Below are 21,341 nucleotides of genomic sequence, written 5' to 3'. Positions count from 1 at the left end.
CGCTGCATCCTACTCTGTTAATACAATTTTTTCTTGATCATTATTCTGTTAATTAACAGTCGCTGTGTGTAGCGTAGACACAAACCGAGAAATATCACAAATCTTAGCTATTTTCGGATGCTTTTCAGCCAAAAGCAGCCTCTAGAAGTTGGCAGCACTGCTCACCATCTGCGCACCTCCCATGCATATGCTTGTGGCGCTCTCCCACACTCTCTTTCACTCACACACTTGTGCATATGCGATTCTTATATCTAGCTAAGATGCCGGCCGGCAGTTGAATTTGTCGGCTCGCTCGCACTTGGCACTTGACATTGAGCCGCAGCCTACTTGCTCTCCCGCCACACTCAATTAATACACTCGTACTTACGTTTGTATTTAACTGGCAGCACGCTCCCGCATTCCAGTAAGAAGAGCATACTCTTGCGTTTGAGTGTGTGTAGGGAGCATCTATATAAACGTGGTAGGGCTCGCCGTTCGAGCACGATTGTTATGAATCAGTCAGCGTCAGTTTCGCTTCGCTCATTCACTTTTCATCCGTTGGCGGTGTCGGTTGAGTCGGTCGTGTTGGTCGTGTGGACGGTTGTTGAGTTGCTCTTTTTTATTTGTTAATTAATTTGCGTGCACAGCCGTACAGATTTTTTTGAAAAGTTTATCGTTGCATATAAAGTGCGCTTCCTTTGAAACTTTTATGTGATAAGCCAAGTAATTAGAAAAGCTAGAACCGGCAACAAAAGGTCAAACAAGCAGTAAGAGGAGACAACAAGGAAGCGCTACAGGTTGGTTTACAAAATACACAAATACAAACATGCACATACACACACATGCTTGGGCAGTACACATGTATGTACATAAGTGTATCATTGAATCATTTGACTCTGTTTGGCATGCAATAACGATAGCAATGAAATGCTTACATGTTGTGGTTTATTTGTTGTTATGGTGATGTAATATGAGCTTCCACTCGAGTCCTTATAAAAACAAACAGGGTGTGTGTGGGTGTGTTTGTGTGTGCGAGTCATGATATCATGAGCCAGAGTCAAACACATATTCACACTCAGACACTATCTCACTCTCTGAGAGCCAGAGTAGCAGCAAAGAGAGTGAGTGAGAGAGTGAGCAAGAAGGAGCAGCGGTAACCAAAACACAATTGGGTTTATTGTTGCCACACTCACACAGTTGTCTGTCAATGTGTCGGGCATGTAAATAAAAGTGAAATTTACAGTTGCAGCTATTATTATTGCCATTTGCGACACTTAAAATTCTTGTTCAATTAAATTCCATTGTAAATTCATTTAGTAGTTCCACCCATTACATTTACATATACAAATGGTATATACATATATGTAAGCATGTATTTGTGTGCATATTCAAGGTTAAAACAGGTGTGTTAACAAATTGGTAAATTTGTAAGGCACACACAATTTTCCGCTAATGATTAATGATTGCATTTAATGTGTAGCAATTTGTTATTGCATGCATACCAAATGGGCGGTGATAAATTTGCTTTTAATGGGCGAGAATACTGTGTTGACAGTACTGTGTTGCAACAGTGCAGTTTAGCAGCCACTGAACCACCGGCATCAAGCTCTAACAGTGGCTGTTAAACTAATGCAACATTTACATTGCTTATCAGCTACATTCAACAATGATTCAATTGCCGCTTTTCGGTGTCACCAAGTGGCATAGTGGCTATTATTATTATTTTTTGTATACCCTATAAACGATTATACTGAGGCTTAAGGTTAATGTCATATATGTATGATCAAAATTACCAACCCCATTAATTGATTGTTACTATTAAATTTAATTGCACCTTCCGTAGTTTTTTTTTTTTTTCAAAAAAATTGAAAACACTTATCTTTGATTTAATACTTATACGGAATACTTTTTATTACATAATTTTTGATTTGTTGATTTAATTTCACTTATCACACAATCTAAATTTCAATTGAATTCCAGATAAGATATTGCAATTCAACATTATAATATATTTTGATATTAAAATTACTTAAATATTGGGTATATATGAAGCAATTTTTTTAATCAAAAGCAGATAAATAATTAGATATTTAAGCAAAGTTTAATAAAAAAATTGATAGCGAGTTGAAGAAATGATAAACCAAAGCGGATGTGCGATCGTTGGGTTCAATGATCATAGATCAAGGTGCGCCAGGGTATCGCAGAGTCGATGTGGACTATCGAATTGAATTTGTTGTGTGACAACTGACGCACGCCCACTTTTTCCTAAGCATACTCGAGTACTTCTCGATGTGTATACATATGTATATATAATGTGTGTCAGGGAACCACAATTTGTTTTGCTTGAATTGTCTCACATACATTCCTATATACATCTGCGTTTAGCTATTATGATTGCTCTTGTTCTTTCCATTTCATGGGTGTAAGTAAACATTTATCGTGGCAGAAATACACATAAAAATTATAAATACGAGTAATGTATATAGAAAAGAGTATGTATGCATACATCAGACATGCTCAAATGAGACAGAGAGAAAGGAAGAGAGTGAGTGAGTGAACGAGAGGTGCTAATTAACAGTTTTGCTCCAAGACTTCCATAACAAAACGTTTTTGTTACCTGTCACAAATAATTGTTGTTGCCCTTGTGACGAAAATTACATAAAGTTTCATTCAGAGTTGTCTTCTTATTACTAAGACTGAGAAATGTTGACAACTCTGTGCTAATTGTTAATTAATTGTTTTTAATCTAAGCGGAAATCAGTGTAATCTCTGTATATTCGATATAATAAGCTTATTCTTAATATCTATAACCTTGAATTGTAAAAAATATAAAGAACTATAGCATATATAATATAAGAATTTTTAATTTATGTGATGTTAAATATATTAATTACGAATATTATGTAAACTAACTCATTTTGTAATTTTTCAAATATTCCATTAACAATTCAATAATGTAAATATAGAATCTTTTTTATCATGAATATCATATAACAATAATTCAAAATAACCATACATTTAAATTAATTGGGGAGGTTTCTAAGACTAGAAATTAAAACTTAATTGTAACTTTTAACAACAAATGGCACACTTATTTGTTAAACTCTTAAGCTTTTTTTTTTCAAGTTTTAAATTAGTATTTTTTTATTGTAGCTATATTTTTTTTAATCTTGCTATTAAATAAAATAATGGAGCACTTTCTTGAAGTGCTGGGCACTTGTATTTATAGCTGATAAGCAACGTTTATGATGGCCAAAATAAGTACAGCTTTACAATCTTACAGTACAGAACAAATACTATTATTTCTATTCGATCAGAATGAAGTTTTCAAAGAAAAAATTACTGTTTAAAATTTTTTAGTGTGATTTTATCAGACTTTTGAGTGTTCTTATTTGACATTCGCTTATCTACAATGAATTTGCACTTAACTTGGCCTATTGTTAGATTCTTAACTCTTTTGGGTCCAAATTCGAAGTTGTTGTAATCTGCTTGCTCTTGGGGGGTATATTTTTGTATCGTTATCAAAATTTTGAAGAAATTGATTGTTGCCAGATGGGGAAATACGAATTGTAGATTAAAAACATTTTTAGATGCTTCATAAATCCTCGTTATTGCGGGTTCCACAATTATAACTAAAACTGTGGAGCACGTAAAAGTTTTGGCAGAGTACCGCGAATCTGTAAAATGCAGCTTAGGATTTAACTTAGCATACATTAAAAATCTCTCAAACTGTGTAACCGTGGCATTTATTTTGTCCGTTACTGTAAAGTTACAGCTGCTGCTACAGTACCCTCAAAACTGTAGTCAAGCTCAAGCAGCAAACTGTTAACAGTGGCTCAACTTAACAGTTGCAGTTACTGTTAAGCTAAATATACTTTTATCAAATGAACAATGCGCCTGAAACTGTTAGACTGTAGCTTAGTTGCGTTACAATTGCTGTGCAACCTGGGAATTGTAAATCAGTCAATTGGTTGATAACTTTTAACTGGTTACCGGCTTTTGCAATATTACTATGGCTTCAGTCATTTGCGGATAACTTAGAAAAGTGTCCCACTTCAGTGTAATACAAAATCAATTGCAGACAACTTAATCACTGCATTTTGTTAGCACGTTTACAAGTGTGAACAACACAGCTAAGAATTTTTTTTCTTTATCATTGCAGTTGCAAATATACCTAAACTTATTGCTATAAATATGGCTAGTGTGGATACGAGCTTTATACCCGATCTGCCAGTGAGCGGACCCTTATCGGTTTATCGCAAACGCGCCAATTTTGACTGGAAGCGTTTGCGTTTAATCTTCGAAAAGGAGCAGGCACTGCGTATAAAGGTGAGTGAGCAGCAGGACGAGCAATGAGGAGCAGTGGCTCTAAAACTGTCGACTCTCTTTCATTTGCAGTACAATGTATGGCGTCGTCTGGAAAATGATCCTCTCTTTGCACACGCTTCCCGCACGCTGCCAATGGATGAGCAGAAGCGTCTGGCGGCCATGCAAGTGAACAAGATGAGGGAACTGGAACTGGTTCCCAAGGAAATTGAAAGTTTGAGCTTTTCGGCCAAGACAAAGTGCTTGATGAACATCAATGAGGCATTGGCCAGCTACTCATCCAGTCTCTCCGTGAAGATTGCTCTCGGCGTGGGCCTGTTTAACAATGCGATTCGCGCCATGGGAACGGAGAAGCATACGAAGTACATTGAGGCTGCCTGGAATAGGGAAATCATTACCTGTTTGGCCGTAACGGAAGTATCGCACGGCAGCAACACGAAACGTATTCGGACAACGGCCACGTATGATCCCAGCACTCAGGAGTTTGTGGTCAATACGCCGGACTTTGAGGCGGCCAAGTGTTGGGTGGGAAATCTGGGCAAAATGGCCACTGTGGCCATGACATTTGCCAATCTCATTACGGCGGATGGTGAGAATCATGGACTGCACGGCTTCCTCATACCCATTCGTGATCCCAAGACCTTGCTCTCGTATCCGGGCGTCCTTGTGGGTGACATTGGCGAGAAGAGTGGCCTAAATGGCATCGATAACGGATTTGTGGTCTTTACCAACTATCGCATTCCACTTGACAATCTATTGAATCGCACTGGCAACGTCACGCCCGAAGGCGTCTATGAGAGCGTCTTCGCCGAACCCGGCAAAGCTCTCGGAGCTGCCTTGGAAAGCTTCTCGGCCGGACGCATTGGCATCATGCAGGAGTCGGCCAATACTCTTTGCAGCGCCGCTGTCATTGCGGTCCGTTATGCCGCAGTTCGCAAGCAATTTGGCCCGGAACGTCAGGGCGAGGAGATGGCCATACTCGAGTATCAATTGCATGTAAGTCTTGCAGTGGAGCAACTTCAGCTTAGTTTCCAGCATTCACTAATCCTTTGTATCTGTATCTTTATAGCAATATCGCATATTCCCGTATCTGGCTGCCGCCTGTGTGCAAAAGATTGCCGTCGGGGAGTTGACCAACACTTATCTGGAGATCATAGCACGCTCCCAGGCGGACTCCAATGGATTCGATGTGCTGGTAGGTTTGCCTGGTATTTGCTTTAGGTTCATTATTTATTTCAAATATATAAAATGAATCTGAGGTAATTTCCAGAATTTGAAACCAACTGAAAATCTCCCAATAATATATGAAGTTTTGGGAGATTTTTGGTTGGTTTCGATTTCGATGCATCCTTGAATAATACTGATTCTTAATTAATATTAACAGTCGTTGGGATCTGTTTTAATTCGTCCTTCCACCTTCCATCGGTACGGTTGTGGTAAAGTTGCTAGGTCAAAGAGTTGTCCAACTTTCAACTGTCATAACTTGATCAAAACTGAATAGATTTTCAAACGGAATGTCATTTTGATAATAATTTGGCCTCTAAGTTCATTCTGTATTCCATTTTTGCTCATTTAGAAAATTTAATTACTTTCGACCAAGATTCGATTTCGATGGTAAGGGTCCCCCCTTTGAAATTTCGAAAATTCAAAATTTTAAATCTCAAGTTTTCACATCTAATCAACTCCTTATATCGTAGTTAGTATAAAACAACACTTTAAACTTGATTCTGAGGCCATTCATTTTTTTTGTAAAAAATCATGAAGAATTGGATACAAATTTTGACTTGTAAAGTGGCTAGTCTGAAGTCTGACCAACTTCAAACTGTCATAACTTGAGCAAAACAGAACCGATTTCCAAGCGGAATGTCATTTTGATCATGATTTTGCCTCTTTATTAATTCTGCATTTAAATTTTTAACATCTAGAAAATTTGATATTTTTTCGATTCTAAGCCATTTAACATCCAATTTTCCATACGTACCCCTTGACATTTTTTCAAAAACTTGATCTCTCATAACTTTATCAAAAATTAACCGATTTCCAAGCGGAATGTCATTTTGATCATGATTTTGCCTCTTTATTAACTCAGCATTTAAATTTTTAACATCTAGAAAATTTGATATTTTTTCGATTCTAAGCCATCTAACATTCGATTTTCCATACGTACCCCTTGACATTTTTTCAAAAAATTTGATCTCTCAAAACTTCATCAAAAATTAACCGATTTTCAAGCGGAATGTCATTTTGATCATGCTTTTGCGTCTTTATTAATTCTGCATTTAATTTTTTAACATCTAGAAAATTTGATATTTTTTCGATTCTAAGCTATTTAACATCCAATTTTCCATACGTACCCTTGAAATTTTTTCAAAAACTTTGATCTCTCATAACTTCATAAAAAATAACCGATTTTCAAAAGGAATGATCATCATTTTGATCATTATTTGACCTCAAAATTTCATTTTGCATTCAAAGATTTTTAAATTCTTAAAAAAAAATTTTTTTGCCCTAGGTCTATAAATAGACGATTTGCTGTACTGTTACGTACTGGTACTAATACCGGAACCGAAAGCAAAAATCTGAAATAGAACCTTTTACCGAAATAGTTATTTCGGGACGTACCGGAACCGAAACCGTAACCTATATTTGTTTCGGTTTGATTCCCTGCTTTAAATTTTTAATTTAAGTTTGGATCTAAGACTTTGAATAACACATTCAAATAGACTTACCAACGTATAGCTTTTAATCTCTTCGAACAGTATAGATTAGTTTAAGAAATTATTTATTCATATCATTTTGACCTTATAAAAAGAAAACATGATAAAATTTATACTTTATTTTATGACTTCAGTTTGTTATAAGGATTTAGATTTAGATACTATAGTACTTCCATGATTGGAAAAATTTAGTACCACTTTACATAATATATCTTGTTTAATCCGATTCGAATTAAACTAATTTTAACGGAAGTAAATGAGATGCATATAAGTTATTAACTTTTTATCAACACTGTACACATAATTTATGGAAAATTAGTGCATATTAGGATAGGGTATCTTATATTCGAGCAGTCTTGTTCTTCTCATGTCTAAACATTTTGTATTGCTTCCTTACAGACGCAGAATGCGGCGGAGATTCATGCCATCATTTCGGCATCGAAGCCGCACATTACGTGGTCAGCACGTGACGCCATCCAGGAGGCACGTGAGGCATGTGGCGGACACGGATATTTGCGTGCCGCCAAGCTGGGACAGATGCGCACCGATCACGATCCCCTGTGCACCTATGAGGGGGATAACAATGTGCTTGGCCAACAGGCGTCCAACTGGCTGCTGCGCCAATGGAACGCCAAAGAGCTGGAGACGCCAATTGGTAGCATCAAGTTCTTGGAGCAGCGTCAACAGTTGCTCAAGTTGCAGTACGCACAGCTGGTGCAGCAGAGTCCACTGGACAGCTGGGAATGTGAGTGCTGAAAGTTCTTCGAATCCCATTTCCATTCCGAATAACAATCAATTGACTTGGTTATCCATTGCAGTTGCTTTGACCAGTTACGAGTGGTTGTTGTGCCATCTCATGTCCCACACGAGTGCCCACATTGAGGCACAGTTGACAGCTGGCGTGCATCGTTTTGAGGCACGCAACAACTCGCAAGTGGCAGGTGCCAAGGAACTCTCTTTGGCCTATGCCGAGTACTTTGCATTGAGTCGCTTTGTCGGTCACGTCCGTCAGTTGAATGTGGAGGAATCTTATGCTCGAGTGTTGCGTCTGTTGTACGATGTTTATGCCATGTGGTTGCTGGAGAAGCACATGAGAACCTTCTATGTGGGCGGCTTTGCTGTAGGTCCGGATTTCTCGCAGGCAGTGCAGCAGCGTTTGCTGCAAAGCTGCGCCCAGCTCAAGGATGTGGCTGTGAGTGTGGCGGATGCCATTGCTCCGCCGGACTTTGCCCTCAACTCGGTCATTGCCAAGGCCGATGGACTGCTCTATGAGAATTTGCAGAACGAATTTATGACCAATGCGGGCGCCTTCCAGCGACCCGATTGGTGGCGTGACGTCATCATTCCACAGTCCCAGGAAAAATCAAAGCTATAAGGGAACTTAAACGCTTGAGGGAGAGGAATAGAACGACAAGTGCCTGGGCAGATCGCATAGATCAGCCACACAATTTACACTAATCGTATTTATTGTTATAGCTCCATATCACATGCGATATTACAACAATCATCCTATTAATCGATAACTATCGATAGTATGTTCGATAGTATGTTGACTATGCATTGTTTTATATGTATCCTCCATTACAAATTCCATTCTTAACAGAAGTTTGTCAATAATCGATATTAAATCGATTAAGAGTACTATCGATTACTATAGCACTGTCATTATCATTACCATTTTGTTATTGTTAGCTAGCTGCAAAACTATTATAAATGCATATTGTGTAGCACTGATTATTACTATCGATATTTTCGATATTTGCAACTTTAATTATTCAAACAATGGAGTGTGAATTGTTTCATTTTGTTCCTTAACTAGAAATCAAGACTTGATTTCAATTGTATTAAATATGTATATGTATTATCGTAAGAAACTTGTATTATATAGAAAAAAAACATTGTGCACTCTAATATATATATAAATTTGTACACACCAATATATCGTTTACAATTGTTGTCACTCTTTAGTAGGAATTGTTTGTGGAAAATGTTTACATTTTTCAAATAAATACATATAAAAAAGATCGACTTTCGGCTGTTAACGAACAACACATAGTTCATTCTCATAAATAAATGCACCCAAAATATCAGTTTCGATAGTATTTAAAATTTGTACTATCGGTAATTATACAGATGGTATATTATCTGTATTTAATAAAATCAAAATCTGTAACTTAATAAACATTCGTAGAAATTAATTACAATTCTGTTAGTGTGTCCTTAAAAAATGAATATATACTATACTTACCAATATTGTTGTAAAGAAGAACAGAAAAACACCAGATTAAAATCAAAAATCCACCAGTCTGGTTTCAAACGAACTAAATCATTTTATGTGCAGTTGAGTTTGATAATTATTTATTTCACAATATACATAGATATGAATTCTATATTTATATAGAAATCAAATATGTGCATTTAGTAGACTACGGGTATGCGTACGTAAATTTAATGCAGTTAATTTTAAATTGAATGTATTAATTGCTTCATATTTCCAGCAGCCTTAAGTAATTCTCTATGTATTTATTTTAATAAAGATGCCGCTCGTATTTACATCCAAATTTGAAACACGTGCTGATAGATTTTCTAAAATGCAGAATATATATGAATATATATTTCAAATGCTCGACAGAATCGTAACTACTAAATGAGCTCGTTAGTCAAGCGAAAAGATCTCATCAAATGGTTCGCAAAAAACAAACAAAATCTTTTGTTATAATTAGTCGACAAAGCGAAGCTTCAAAAGCGCAAGCTACCAACATTTTACACCCAAACACAGACCTCTACATTTATATAAAAATACAGCTAGTCAAGTAAATGTTTTGACAAAGAATAAAATTTGCAAGATTGTTATTTATTTTTTAAAATATTTAAATCCATTAAAACTCATTATTTAAATTTCTAAGCACCATAACAAACTAAAATAAAGTTTATAAAAACGAAATACACAGAAATGATTTTTATTAGGTGAGTAAAATTCTTATTATGTCAAAAGAATAAGTTGATTAACAGTATAAAAAATATATTATCTATATGTATCTCTCATCATTGAAAAGTGCCTGTCACTGTCAATAGCTTAGTATGAAGTTCGGACACCATTTATAAGAGGACCTGAACCTACCTGTTTCAGCTCAGACGTTACAAGCTTGCCGATCAGTGAAGACGATCGGTCGTGCTAACAAAGTGAGTGAGAGAGTGAAGACACAGAAAGAGAGAGAACAAACTGTTGTGGGCTTAGAATCATGGGATGTCTAAAGACAGACAAGCATAAATCAATAAAATCGTGTGTGAGCCGAGTTTACGTTTAGTTCTGACAATGAGTCAAGCTACAACATCAAAACAATCCAAAGCAAAGTGATGAGCAAAGATAGAGAGACGAAATATACAAATATATATATATATATATATAGAGAGAGAGAGCGAGCTTGCTGTTCAGAAGAGAGCACTCAAATAGACGCCTCGATTGTGCTATAACTTTGTTGGTTTCGCAAATTTGTGGCGCAGTTTAATTCCGTTTTTGGCCAGTTCGTGTGTATGTGATTGGTAAAGGGGGAAATGTTGATGTTATTAATATGATATTAGAGTGCTTATCAGCGGAACTTACAACACAAAAGTTCCATTAACATAAAACAAGTGAAACATCATTGAGAACAATTAGAGTTAGAAAAAAAGATACAAATCTATCTGCAGGTTTTGCTAAGCCATAAGCCCAGGCATTTTTTCGAAATATATATGTTAATTTAATGTCTGGGTTTTTACAATTGAGAGAAAGAGTTGAGATTGTTATGCAGAGTCCCAATCTAAATATATTAAATGAGATCAGTCCAAAAAAAGAAAGATTGTATAAAAACCCTCGCAATAAACGAAAATCAGACACAAAGTGAAGTGTAATAATGAAATGCTCAAAGATCTTTCAAGTACAAAACAAGTAGCAAAAAAGAAAAATAATAATGAAAACAATAAACAAAAAATAAGAAAGCAAAATGCGCACCAAAAAGTTAAATGCTTTAAAGAACGACAAATTTATTAAATTTGCCTACACAGAAAACAGCAAAAAATAACAAAAACGAAAAACAAAACGATGAATAATGATTAAAGAGCAACCAATTAGGGGAACCGGTTTAGAAATCTCTGGACAAAATATGTACAATATCATATAGAAACTCATTAATTTACATTTCGGGGATTTCCGCTTTGAATTTGGTTATTTTTTCAGTTAAGCGACCCGGTCTCCCACACCCTTTGACCACCCTCTAATACGATTGTCTATAATTATACAATTTCATAATTGAGAAATCGTGTAATTGCAATTATAATCGGCAAAATTGCATACATTTGTTATAAAATAATTATAGATTTCATTTGGAGAAATCGTGTTGGAACCATCAGTATCTCCGGTTGAAAGGGATGACTCCCTTTTCAAGAAAACAATCTTAGATGCGTTGCTATAACCATTTGTAGGTTATGTAAGACCTGACTAATTGATTTCTCATGTCTGTGTCAGATGCAGTATTGCCGTTTCCTTTTTTAAATAACTCAAACATTTTTGTAAAAAGCCACTATATTATCGAAAAACAACCCACCAAACTTGTTTTAAACAAATTTAATTCATTTACATATATATTAATTTAATGTGTGTTTGAGAGCATATAAAATACAATCTGTGTCTTCTAAAACATACATTGACTTAAATCCAAAAGTCACTTTACTCTTTCGGTACTGAAAAACCACTAAAAAAGCCGCCAACACTAGTGGAATGGGATGGGAAAAGATCAATAAGACAATGAAAATGCTAGGCTAAAAATTTGCATTGATCTGAAATTAATACTCGTAGTCATTGCAGTTAGCTGGCTTTACATAAGTTCAACTCGTCTTATCAATTTACTATTAAGAGAGGAAGATCTATACACATTGTTGTAATTCAAGAACAACGAATTCAAGACTAACATCTACAACTTGAAACCGGATCGATTACACTTTATTAAAGACCAGTTTTCAATTGGAATCGTTTTGTTTAACATTTCGTTTTATTATACTTGTATTTTTAGCAAGAACCAACCGAATTTTGTACGCAAATGCAAATTGTTTAAGATGTGGAAATTTTTCATCATTTGTGTCGTAATGAGTGCATTGAATAATGAAGGTGACGCCGCGTCAAGTAAGTACAGGAAGACAACAGACCTCCAATCACTCAGATTATAAAAGACTGTGTGTTATAAATATTTTTATTAATCAGCAAGATCATAGCTTTAGAAATATAGTTGAGTTCAATAACCTTGTGTGATGTACACATTTTCAAAACATTTTAAAAGATTAGCGATTATCATAAATAAAGAATTTATTCCTCAAAAAATTAAATACTTTTTCGAAAAATAAACTTTTTTTTAATTTTATATATTAAATATTAAAATTTTCAATACAAATTCTATTTTCTATTAATGCCTGTCAAAATGGAGAATCTGTAACAAGTTTCTCGGAATTGCTTGGCTTAGTAATAGCATGACAAAGAGATCATGTTTTAAGAACTTTTAAAGCTTAAACAGATTTAAACAATGAGTTCTTTGTTTAATTTGGAAGAACTGACTCACTTTAACCTTTTGACTTTGAAAATTTTCAGAGACATTAAGTATACGAGATATGTATTAATTTATGCAAACAATATGCTTAAGTTGTAATTCCTAAAGATATATAAAACTCGGTTATAAATTGTACATCTTAATTAAGTGGTTTACCATCCTTTATACCTATAAAAATTAAATACTGTTTCGAAAAATAAACTTTTTTTTTAATTTTATATATTAAATATTAAAATTTTCAATACAAATTCTATTTTCTATTAATGCCTGTCAAAATGGAGAATCTGTAACAAGTTTCTCAGAATTGCTTAGCTTAGTAATAGCATGACAAAGAGATCAAGTTTTAAAAACTTTTAAAGCTCAAACAGATTCAAACAATGAGTTCTTTGTTTAATTTGAAGGAACTGACTCACTTTAACCTTTTGACTTTGAAAATTTTCAGAGACATTAAGTATACGAGATATGTATTAATTTATGCAAACAATATGCTTAAGTTGTAATTCCTAAAGATATATAAAACTCGGTTATAAATTGTACATCTTAATTAAGTGGTTTACCATCCTTTATACCTAATTTATCAGATCTTTCAATGTATTTATGTTCAGTTATTAGTTTTTTTTTTTCAAAATTTCAATAAAGATTTGTTTGTTAAAGTAAAATAACTATGTTTGAAAACTAAAAAAGGCTTATATGTATCTTTTAAAATTATGAGGTTGATCATTTTGATATTTTTGTAATTATTTTAATGTGAATTTTAAATATTTTCAAAAAGCTTTTCGTAAACAGAAGATATAACAGTTATTTTCGCAAATTCTGGAAAATTTTCTAAAATATTTTCAATCAAAAGAACTTAACTAATGTTATATGGAATGTAGCTTGGCCTATCATAAATATCTTTATAAAATATAAATATTTTTACTCAAATTATAACATATAATTATTGATTATAATTCTAATTGTTGCACACTTAGTTGATCTTTTTTTAATCTTTATATATTTGTATCATTATTGAAGAATTTGTACTAATTTCTGTTCCATTTTTCAGGCCGTACTCCCTCTCGCCGTCGTCGCGGCTATTCTGGAAGCTACTCGGGAAGCCATGCCAATAGCAATGGTGCCGTAGGTGGCTACACTGGTGGCTACAATGACTATGATGATTATGATTATGGTGGTGGCAGCTATGCACCACAATTTGGCATTACGGATCCCTATCTGTTCCATCAACAGCTGACGAATCAGATTCTGGCCCAGCACTATGCACAACAACAGTGAGCATTGAGTCTTGGTTATATCTTTTTGGTTAATGGTGATGGGGTAATGGTAATGCTAAAATTGCTTGCTATCTATTCTTGTAGAGCTATAACGGGTCTGGCCACCTCTGGCGATGCTTCTGCATACGCGGATGCAACATTAAGCAACGATGACACGTAATTAAACTGCTTTTCTCCTTAGTCCTTTCACTACTAATCCCTAATTAAAATGCCTACATAGGAGCTATGTTGTTAACCCATTTTTTCTTGTGCTTTCACAGTCGCATCCAGCAACAGGTTGCCGCCCACCGGCCGGCTTACCATAATAGAAACCATGGTGTTCACTATGGCGGCAGTGGATCTTCCAACTCGCACCGCTATGCTCCCAGTTATGCAGCAGCCTCCGGCTCAATTGGATCCAATGGACATAGACAGACGGCCTACATAAGTCCTGCCAATCCGGTAAGCTACTAAAGGAACATCTTTCTCGAATTTTCTCAAGCTAATTCCCAACTTTCCACAGGCCACGCCCAATATTGTTAATCGCTTTGGCGCAAGTTCCAGCTCTGGTGGTGGTGGTGGCGGTGGCGGTGGTTACAAGGGCGTCTCTGTGAGCTCCTTTAGCACCAGCAATGGTGATGGAACCAGTCGACGTGGTGCTCAGACCACCATTAATGACAATGGTAAAGTGACGTCATATTCCGTGCACTCCTAGAGCCGATTTCCCTTCCCGGATTTCCTCAACTTTATTTTTGGTGTTTAGCATATTATAAACTGTTCGAAAAAAACCTAATGAAATTCTATTTATGTCGCGCACAAATATTTACATATTATATATCTTTATTTAAATATACACTATCTGCACGACTTTCTCATTTATTGGATCTTTACTGGGCGTGATTTTCGCTATTGTTAGAAAGTTACTTTCTATTGATAAGCTCACGATCATGCAAATTTTTTTTTTGCTCATTTAAAGCTAATGACCTTGATTTTGGCTGCTATGGGGACTATGTTTAGCGATCTATAAGTATTATATACTTGGCAAGAGTTTGCAACAGATAGTGAAACGATCAAAGTTTATCAGGCACCACAGGAAACGGTCTATGTTTAGTTAATTAATTGCACACATTAAAAATACATTAAATTTTATATATAAACATCCTACATGGCAAGTATATAAGGCAGCAACACCATATTAATGTTTTGTTAGCTTAAAAATCTAGGCGGATCCGTGCAATCTCTAGAATTACGGATTTTCAGGTGAATACTTCGAATAATGCTGAAAACATGCAGTCTTTTTTATAACCACACTCTTTATATAAATACTTAGTGAAGTTTTGCCCGCCAGGATTTGCATCTGAATTGACATTTTATATGCTGACCAAATCGGCTTAAAAATTATAAACGGTCGGTCGAAAAACTCACCTCTTTGTGCTTCTCAGTTTGGATTAGGTTTTGATTTTAGACCTATAGTTTCTTTGAGAAATATTCTTAGAATCCTGCTTAGACAACGATTTTGTTGGACGCGTTTTGAAAAAAAATATGTCAGCCCTAATATATCTTATTGATCGGCATCAACAGACGAGCCGATTTACACCTAGATCGCAGTGACTATAAGAGCTAGGGACACAAAACTTGGTATGTAAGCTCCTTTATATCGCAAGCAAATCAAATTTGTTTTTTTTTACTCTTTGATTTGGACCACTATAACATATAGCTGTATGATTGGTCGAAAATGTAGATTATATATCCAGACCGAAGTTGGTACAAATGGGTTTACTGTATTTGAAAAATTTGAAAAATAATCGAAAAATTTACAACAGCGCTTTGCAAGACTATCAAATCTTTGACGTGCATGACGGCATCTGCCTAGGTATCCTATCCTAGGTAAATACTAAATGTTTTTCATTTTCAACAGTCTTAAATAATGTTTTGATTATTAATGAAAATTGAATGAACATAATTAAAATTTTTTGTTGTCATTTAATAATTATTCATAATGAAATCTCGATTTTGTAAGTATTTAAACTAATAAATCAATTTGTGGAGTTAGTAATAATTGAAAATTTGATACATTTAAAAATATGAGGAAATGGTTAACTACTTTTAAAATTGAAAAAAAAAACTTTTACAATTATATAATTTATTAAAATACGAAAAGTTTAGAAAAAATTTCAAAAATCGTCCAGAATGCAATCTTCTGGTCCAAATGTGTAGCCTGCGTCACATTCACACTTCACAGGAGCCTTGCAAAAACTATGAGGACCACATCTTCTATGGCACACTGGTCGACAAACATTTATCTGTTCGATGTAACCCTTGTTATGAGTGCGGGGTCTTCCATAGTTGAGTATGCTCGACAGTAGCATCGCAAACGAATCGAGTTTTCTTCTATACAATATTATACATCCTTTTCACACTTATGCGGGAAAATTATTCGACATTAGTGATGACTTGCTTCTGTCATATCTATTTAATAACGAGAATACTAGTTTCCAGTCCAATTTTCCCCATTGAGTTCCAGTTTCACAAAATTTAATTTTCAATATTATTTATATACTTTCCTGTTATTCGTAAGGTAATCAGATTTCGTATTTTTCCGTTTCAAAGCCTTCTTTGGGATCTTATCTTTTAAATTCAGCTAATTAGCATTTAACGGAAGTAATAAAACTGAAAGTTTTGTTCGTAAGCACCTAACATTATTTTTGTAATTTTTGTATGTTTCATTCTTATCTACAAATCATCAAACATTGTTAATTTCGGGAAGTGGAATTTAAAATTCAAATGCAAACAAATGCTGAAACAGGTTTAAATGAATTTCAATAGTTATTTTAGTAACTACCGAAACTGAAATAAAAATTTTTGAAGTCTTTATATTACTTTTATTATAGAATAATAAGTTTGGACTGAACAATAAAATTTTTGTTTTATCTTAAGCTGATCAAACTCAATTTAGGCACCTAAAACTGGGATTTAAATAGGGAGCTTTGTTTATCGGCACTTAAATTTAAATTTAAACACAATTTTCTAAATATATTTAAGTGCCACTGGTCCCAAGTGTTGAATTTAGTTAAAAGAATTTTAAAAGTAAAACTTTATTTGTAAGATATCTAAATCTTTAAGTGCTCAAATGAATGAGAAATGTTTGGTTTAAATTCATCTGTTGATATGTCAGATATGTTGGGTGAGTTGTTTGCACTATCGGCAAATTTAAATATTAATTTCTATATTTTCCAGTTTAGAGAGTATACTAACAATGTTGTGTACTTGAATATATACACTATGCTCATCTGAAATATATAATTGTATATGTGCACCTCAAACAGACCGTACTGTACATAGCAACGATGTGCGAGTACTCCAAGGTTTCGAAACGAAAACAATTCTCCTATCAGTATATACAAGTACATACACACTAGGTAATTTTCGAACTTATATACTTATGTATATGTGTATATGAATGTCGCAATTACTTTCATCATTTTTAGAAATAAACATTGTCAAGAAGTTCTGCACCAATTCCAAGTTTAATACACAATAATGATGACATTATCTGCTGTGCTTAATGGCATCCTCTCTAGGTCAAGAAGCAATCGGTTCAAGTCCAAACAGATCTCTCCGGGCTTATCAATAATCGTCTGGGCTATTCGTTTGGGTTTTTAAAGCGCGCTCCGAGCGTTCCAATTCATTAGTTCAATTTCAAGCGCGGATCTCGCACGGTTGTACGCAAGAAAAGTGGAAAATATTTGAAAGAAAATCGAAAATGAAGTCAATTTTAGTGCTGGCTTTGTGCCTGGGTGTAGCCTGTGCAGGTAATAAAACTCCCGGAACTTCTTTAAAAATCGTAAAAAATCTATTGATTGCACATCAAAGGCAAAAGTTTAAAAAAGAAAAATCTGGCTTTATAGTTATCGATTCTACTAGTGTTGCAATCCACGTCACATCATTGCATAATGCCCAATTCCCGGAATCCTCTCAGGCTGATAAGACGCTTAGTTCCGTTTCGTCTTATTTTTCCTGAATGAACTTTTACAAAACACAAATTGTGCAATTAACAATCCAATGCTGGCGTGTGTTGAGATAAGACATCAGCTTACTTATATTGAAAATTACCCAACTACAATATAATCGAAAAAATCCAAAGAATACTCATCTTAATCTCTTCGTTTTTCTTTTCTTTTTACAGACTTTAACGCCGAGTAAGTGAATCACTTTGCAACTTATTAAAATCATTGTTAGACATTCTCCATAATCTTTTTATATATTAGGGTATTATCGAGTAGACAGAAAAGGGAGGATTTTCATAGTCGGTAAGTGCCGTGAGGCAATATTGCAGAGATCATTTTGTATTTTACAAAATCGAAATTTACAATTGGCTACATGGTACAAAACCCACTTCGAAACACACACACTAAAAATCTCTGTAAAATTCTATATAATTCGGCGTTTTAATTGTTAATTAACACTATGCAACAAAGTTCCTAGATCTTATTTAGGAGTATTTATCAAATCGTATTTTCATCTTAATCTGAAACTCAGATAACTCATAATAAAAAATTTTCAATACAGATTTACAACTAACAGATTAATTTTTTTTAATTATTTGGGGTATATATATTCGAAAGTATAGTTTTAAGTACCGCTGGAAAAGGTAAATATGATGAAGATTTAATTATTGTGGAAATTAAATGAATTTATCAAATATATAGACATATTTTCACGTGATTAGTTAATTTTTAGTTCAAATTTTGATGTGTTTTATATTTTTTTTTTTATAAGACTTCTGATTAGTGATGTAAGTCCAAAATTTAGATCGAGTGTTAAATCGATATAAAAAATCGGAAAAATAAAAATCGAGTTGTCGATATAGCGGAAAGTTGCAAATATCGAGTTTAAAAAAAATAATTTTTTATCAATTTGAAAACGCAATTGTAATCACAAAATACACGCGTACTTTTATTAGAAATCATATATGTCATGTTTTGCTCAAACTTTGTCAACTTGGTAGGTTATTTATTACGGTCGTTCAACAAAAATTGAACGACCATACTCAATTCTACAAATTAGCTACGTTGAACAATCCCCAGTGATTTGTCGATTTTCCATGGAAATTGATTAAATCAACTCGATAGATCGGCAAACAAATCATCGAGTTGAAGTACTCGACAATTGCTTCCTCGAAAATCGAGTTGTCGATATTCCGAAATATTTTTACATCACTATTTTTAATATGCATACATAGGTATTATGTTGTTAAGATATATTAGTACACCCCTAGGTTAAGCTGTAAAATATCAGCAAATATTTCAAGACATCTAAACTTTGTTGCAGAGTGTAAATTAGAAATAGTTCTTTGTTCTTAAATACTAATCCCATTCATCCGATTCATTTTCTTAGACATTACTCTGCCCATCAGCAGGCAATTGAAACGGCTCGTCGCAATGCCGGTTTGAGTGGCTATAGCGCCAGTGGATCGAACAGCTTTGGCTCCAGTGGATCGAACAGCTATGGCTCCATGGGATCGAACAGCTTTGGCGCTGGTGGCACCGCTGAACTGACTCACGGTGGTGGTGTTGGTGGCTCACTGGGCAATTTGGAGAGCTCTTATGATTCTGTGGGTGCCGTTGAGGGCGTGGACAGCAGCAGCTTGGGCGGTGGTGCAGGATACGTTGGCAACAGTGGTGCAGGGTACGGTGCCAGCAATCAGGCTGCCTTTGGTGCCAACAATGCAGCTTCTTTTGGCTCGAACAGCGCTTTCGCTGCCAATTCGGCCTTCCACACGAGCCACAGTGCCAACTTCAATGCCGCCAGCTCCCACAATGTGGCTAGCAATGTGGAGTTTGCTGACAACAACAATGCCGGCACTGAGGTCAACTTTGGTGGTGCTGGAACCAACACCGTCAACTCTGAGGCTCTGCTCGCCAGAAATGTGCAAGCTCCTGTGGCCCTGACAATGCCCACTTCCAGTGGTAATAATATGGAGTATGTGCAACACACCGAGCGTGTGGTGTCAGCTGCACCACAGCAGGTTGTCTACACAATGCCCGGTGCCTCGCAGCAGTACGTGCAGCATGTGGAGCGCGTTGTCGAGCAGAAGCAGCCGACGGTGCAGTACGTCCAAGTGGCTCAACCCGCTGGCTCCTCCGAGCAATATTATCACCGCAAGGTGACAACCTCATCATCTTCGGCTCCCCAGATCGTTCAGCAGCCCTCGGCCCGCTATACTTATGGCTCAAATGTTGGCTCCACCTTTGGCACCAATTCCGCCTTCAAGGTCAACCAGAATGCTGCTTTTGATAGCAACTTTGGTAGCAACTTTGGCCAACGTTCAGGTGCCCAGACGCAATTCACGACAGGACAAAATGCTGGCTACAACTTTGGCGGCAACTCACAGCTGCATCACCTAATTAACCAGGCCCATCTGACGGCCAAGCAACAAGTTTCCTCTGGCAATACCCAAAGCAGTGGTGCCGGCCTCGCTGCCGCCAATCAAGTTCAACTGGGTGGCTCAAATGCCTTCAACTCCAACTATGGCTTCAACTCTGCCAGCTCCATGAACACCGGCAGCTCCATGAACTCCATGAGCAATTTGAACACTGCCAGCGGTTTGAGTGCCGGTTTGAATGCCGGCAGCAGCGGTTCACTCCTGAGCGGTTCTTTGTTTGGTGGTAGCCAGGGTAATCTGCTTGGTAGTGGCTCACTCTTGGCCAACTCCGGCCTCAACGCCCAAAGCAACTTGGGTCTGAATGCCGGACAACAGTCGTCCAGCTCGGGCAACTTTGGTGGTGCCGGCGGTGCTGGCAGTGGCTACCAGACCAAGCAGTGGGAGAAACAATCCAAGTGGTCTTCCCAGTCTGAGGTGAGTTCTTGTTAGAACTTTCTTCAACCATGTATTGAATTATCTTTTCCAATCCTCAGTTCGATTCCGATGGCCATGTGAAGAACTACAAGGATCTGGCCACTGGTGAGAGCGAGAACTACAACATCAATGGCAAACAGTTTGGTTACAATGCAGCCACCGCATCCGTTGATGACAATGGCAAGACTAGCACCTACAGTGTGCACTCCTAAGGTGCAACCTGCCTGCTTCAATTTTTTATTTGTAGTAACAAATTTCTTATCCTCCGACATGATAAAAACAATAAACTCATTATCAAAATAATATTTATCAAGGACTTTCAGTTAAAAATTCAAATTAAAACAAGAAACTAATATTTTCCTAAGTCTTGTAAGTCGTATATAAATTCTCATATAAAAAAAAACTAGTCGGAAGGCTATAGTCCAGATCCCGACCATAGAAAAGCCGTTACTTTTTTCAATATATATTAAAGTACTTTATAAAAATTACTAAATAATAAAAATAGCTGCATACTTTTAGGTGCTTGTATTGAATTAATATTTTAATAGCTTTGGTTAGCTATTACAGCCGTTCTACTTGTCCGATCTTGCGGCGGTTAGCTGAGATAATGTTAATTACCATAAAGAATGTAATA

General features: G+C 35.7%; 3 protein-coding genes across 7 annotated transcripts; all 3 read left to right on the top strand.

Moving 5' to 3' along the window:
* The first annotated feature begins 496 nt into the window (after window positions 1-496).
* On the top strand, window positions 497-9,068 carry LOC117781204 (peroxisomal acyl-coenzyme A oxidase 3). Its single transcript, XM_034617957.1, has 6 exons — window positions 497-776; window positions 4,142-4,308; window positions 4,378-5,301; window positions 5,375-5,500; window positions 7,422-7,767; window positions 7,841-9,068. Exons 2-6 carry the CDS (start codon window positions 4,174-4,176, stop codon window positions 8,395-8,397), a joined length of 2,088 nt encoding a protein of 695 aa, XP_034473848.1. The 5' UTR covers window positions 497-776; window positions 4,142-4,173; the 3' UTR covers window positions 8,398-9,068.
* A 1,082-nt stretch (window positions 9,069-10,150) lies between these two features.
* LOC117781682 (RNA-binding protein FUS) lies at window positions 10,151-14,715 on the top strand. 4 transcript variants are annotated; one of them, XM_034618484.1, is made up of 6 exons: window positions 10,151-10,205; window positions 12,071-12,180; window positions 13,644-13,866; window positions 13,954-14,025; window positions 14,130-14,310; window positions 14,372-14,715. In XM_034618484.1, the coding sequence occupies exons 2-6, from the start codon at window positions 12,114-12,116 to the stop codon at window positions 14,561-14,563; spliced, it is 735 nt and encodes a 244-aa protein (XP_034474375.1). In that variant the 5' UTR covers window positions 10,151-10,205; window positions 12,071-12,113; the 3' UTR covers window positions 14,564-14,715. The 4 variants fall into 4 exon arrangements, with proteins under 4 accessions (XP_034474375.1, XP_034474378.1, XP_034474377.1 ...); XM_034618486.1 differs by lacking the exon at window positions 10,151-10,205 and adding an exon at window positions 10,539-10,554; XM_034618485.1 differs by lacking the exon at window positions 10,151-10,205 and adding an exon at window positions 10,548-10,565.
* Window positions 14,716-17,539: 2,824 nt separating this feature from the next.
* Window positions 17,540-21,012, top strand: LOC117781122 (uncharacterized transmembrane protein DDB_G0289901). Of its 2 annotated transcripts, XM_034617845.1 has the most exons (5): window positions 17,540-17,660; window positions 18,035-18,047; window positions 18,117-18,158; window positions 19,246-20,707; window positions 20,767-21,012. In XM_034617845.1, exons 1-5 carry the CDS (start codon window positions 17,612-17,614, stop codon window positions 20,917-20,919), a joined length of 1,719 nt encoding a protein of 572 aa, XP_034473736.1. In that variant the 5' UTR covers window positions 17,540-17,611; the 3' UTR covers window positions 20,920-21,012. The 2 variants fall into 2 exon arrangements, with proteins under 2 accessions (XP_034473736.1, XP_034473737.1); XM_034617846.1 differs by lacking the exon at window positions 18,117-18,158 and having other exon boundaries at window positions 17,546-17,660.
* The last annotated feature ends 329 nt before the right edge of the window (window positions 21,013-21,341 follow it).

The sequence above is a fragment of the Drosophila innubila genome (genome assembly GCF_004354385.1).
Source record: "Drosophila innubila isolate TH190305 chromosome 2L unlocalized genomic scaffold, UK_Dinn_1.0 4_B_2L, whole genome shotgun sequence".
Lineage (NCBI taxonomy): Eukaryota > Metazoa > Arthropoda > Insecta > Diptera > Drosophilidae > Drosophila > Drosophila innubila.
This window is presented reverse-complemented; position numbering and strand designations above follow the sequence as displayed.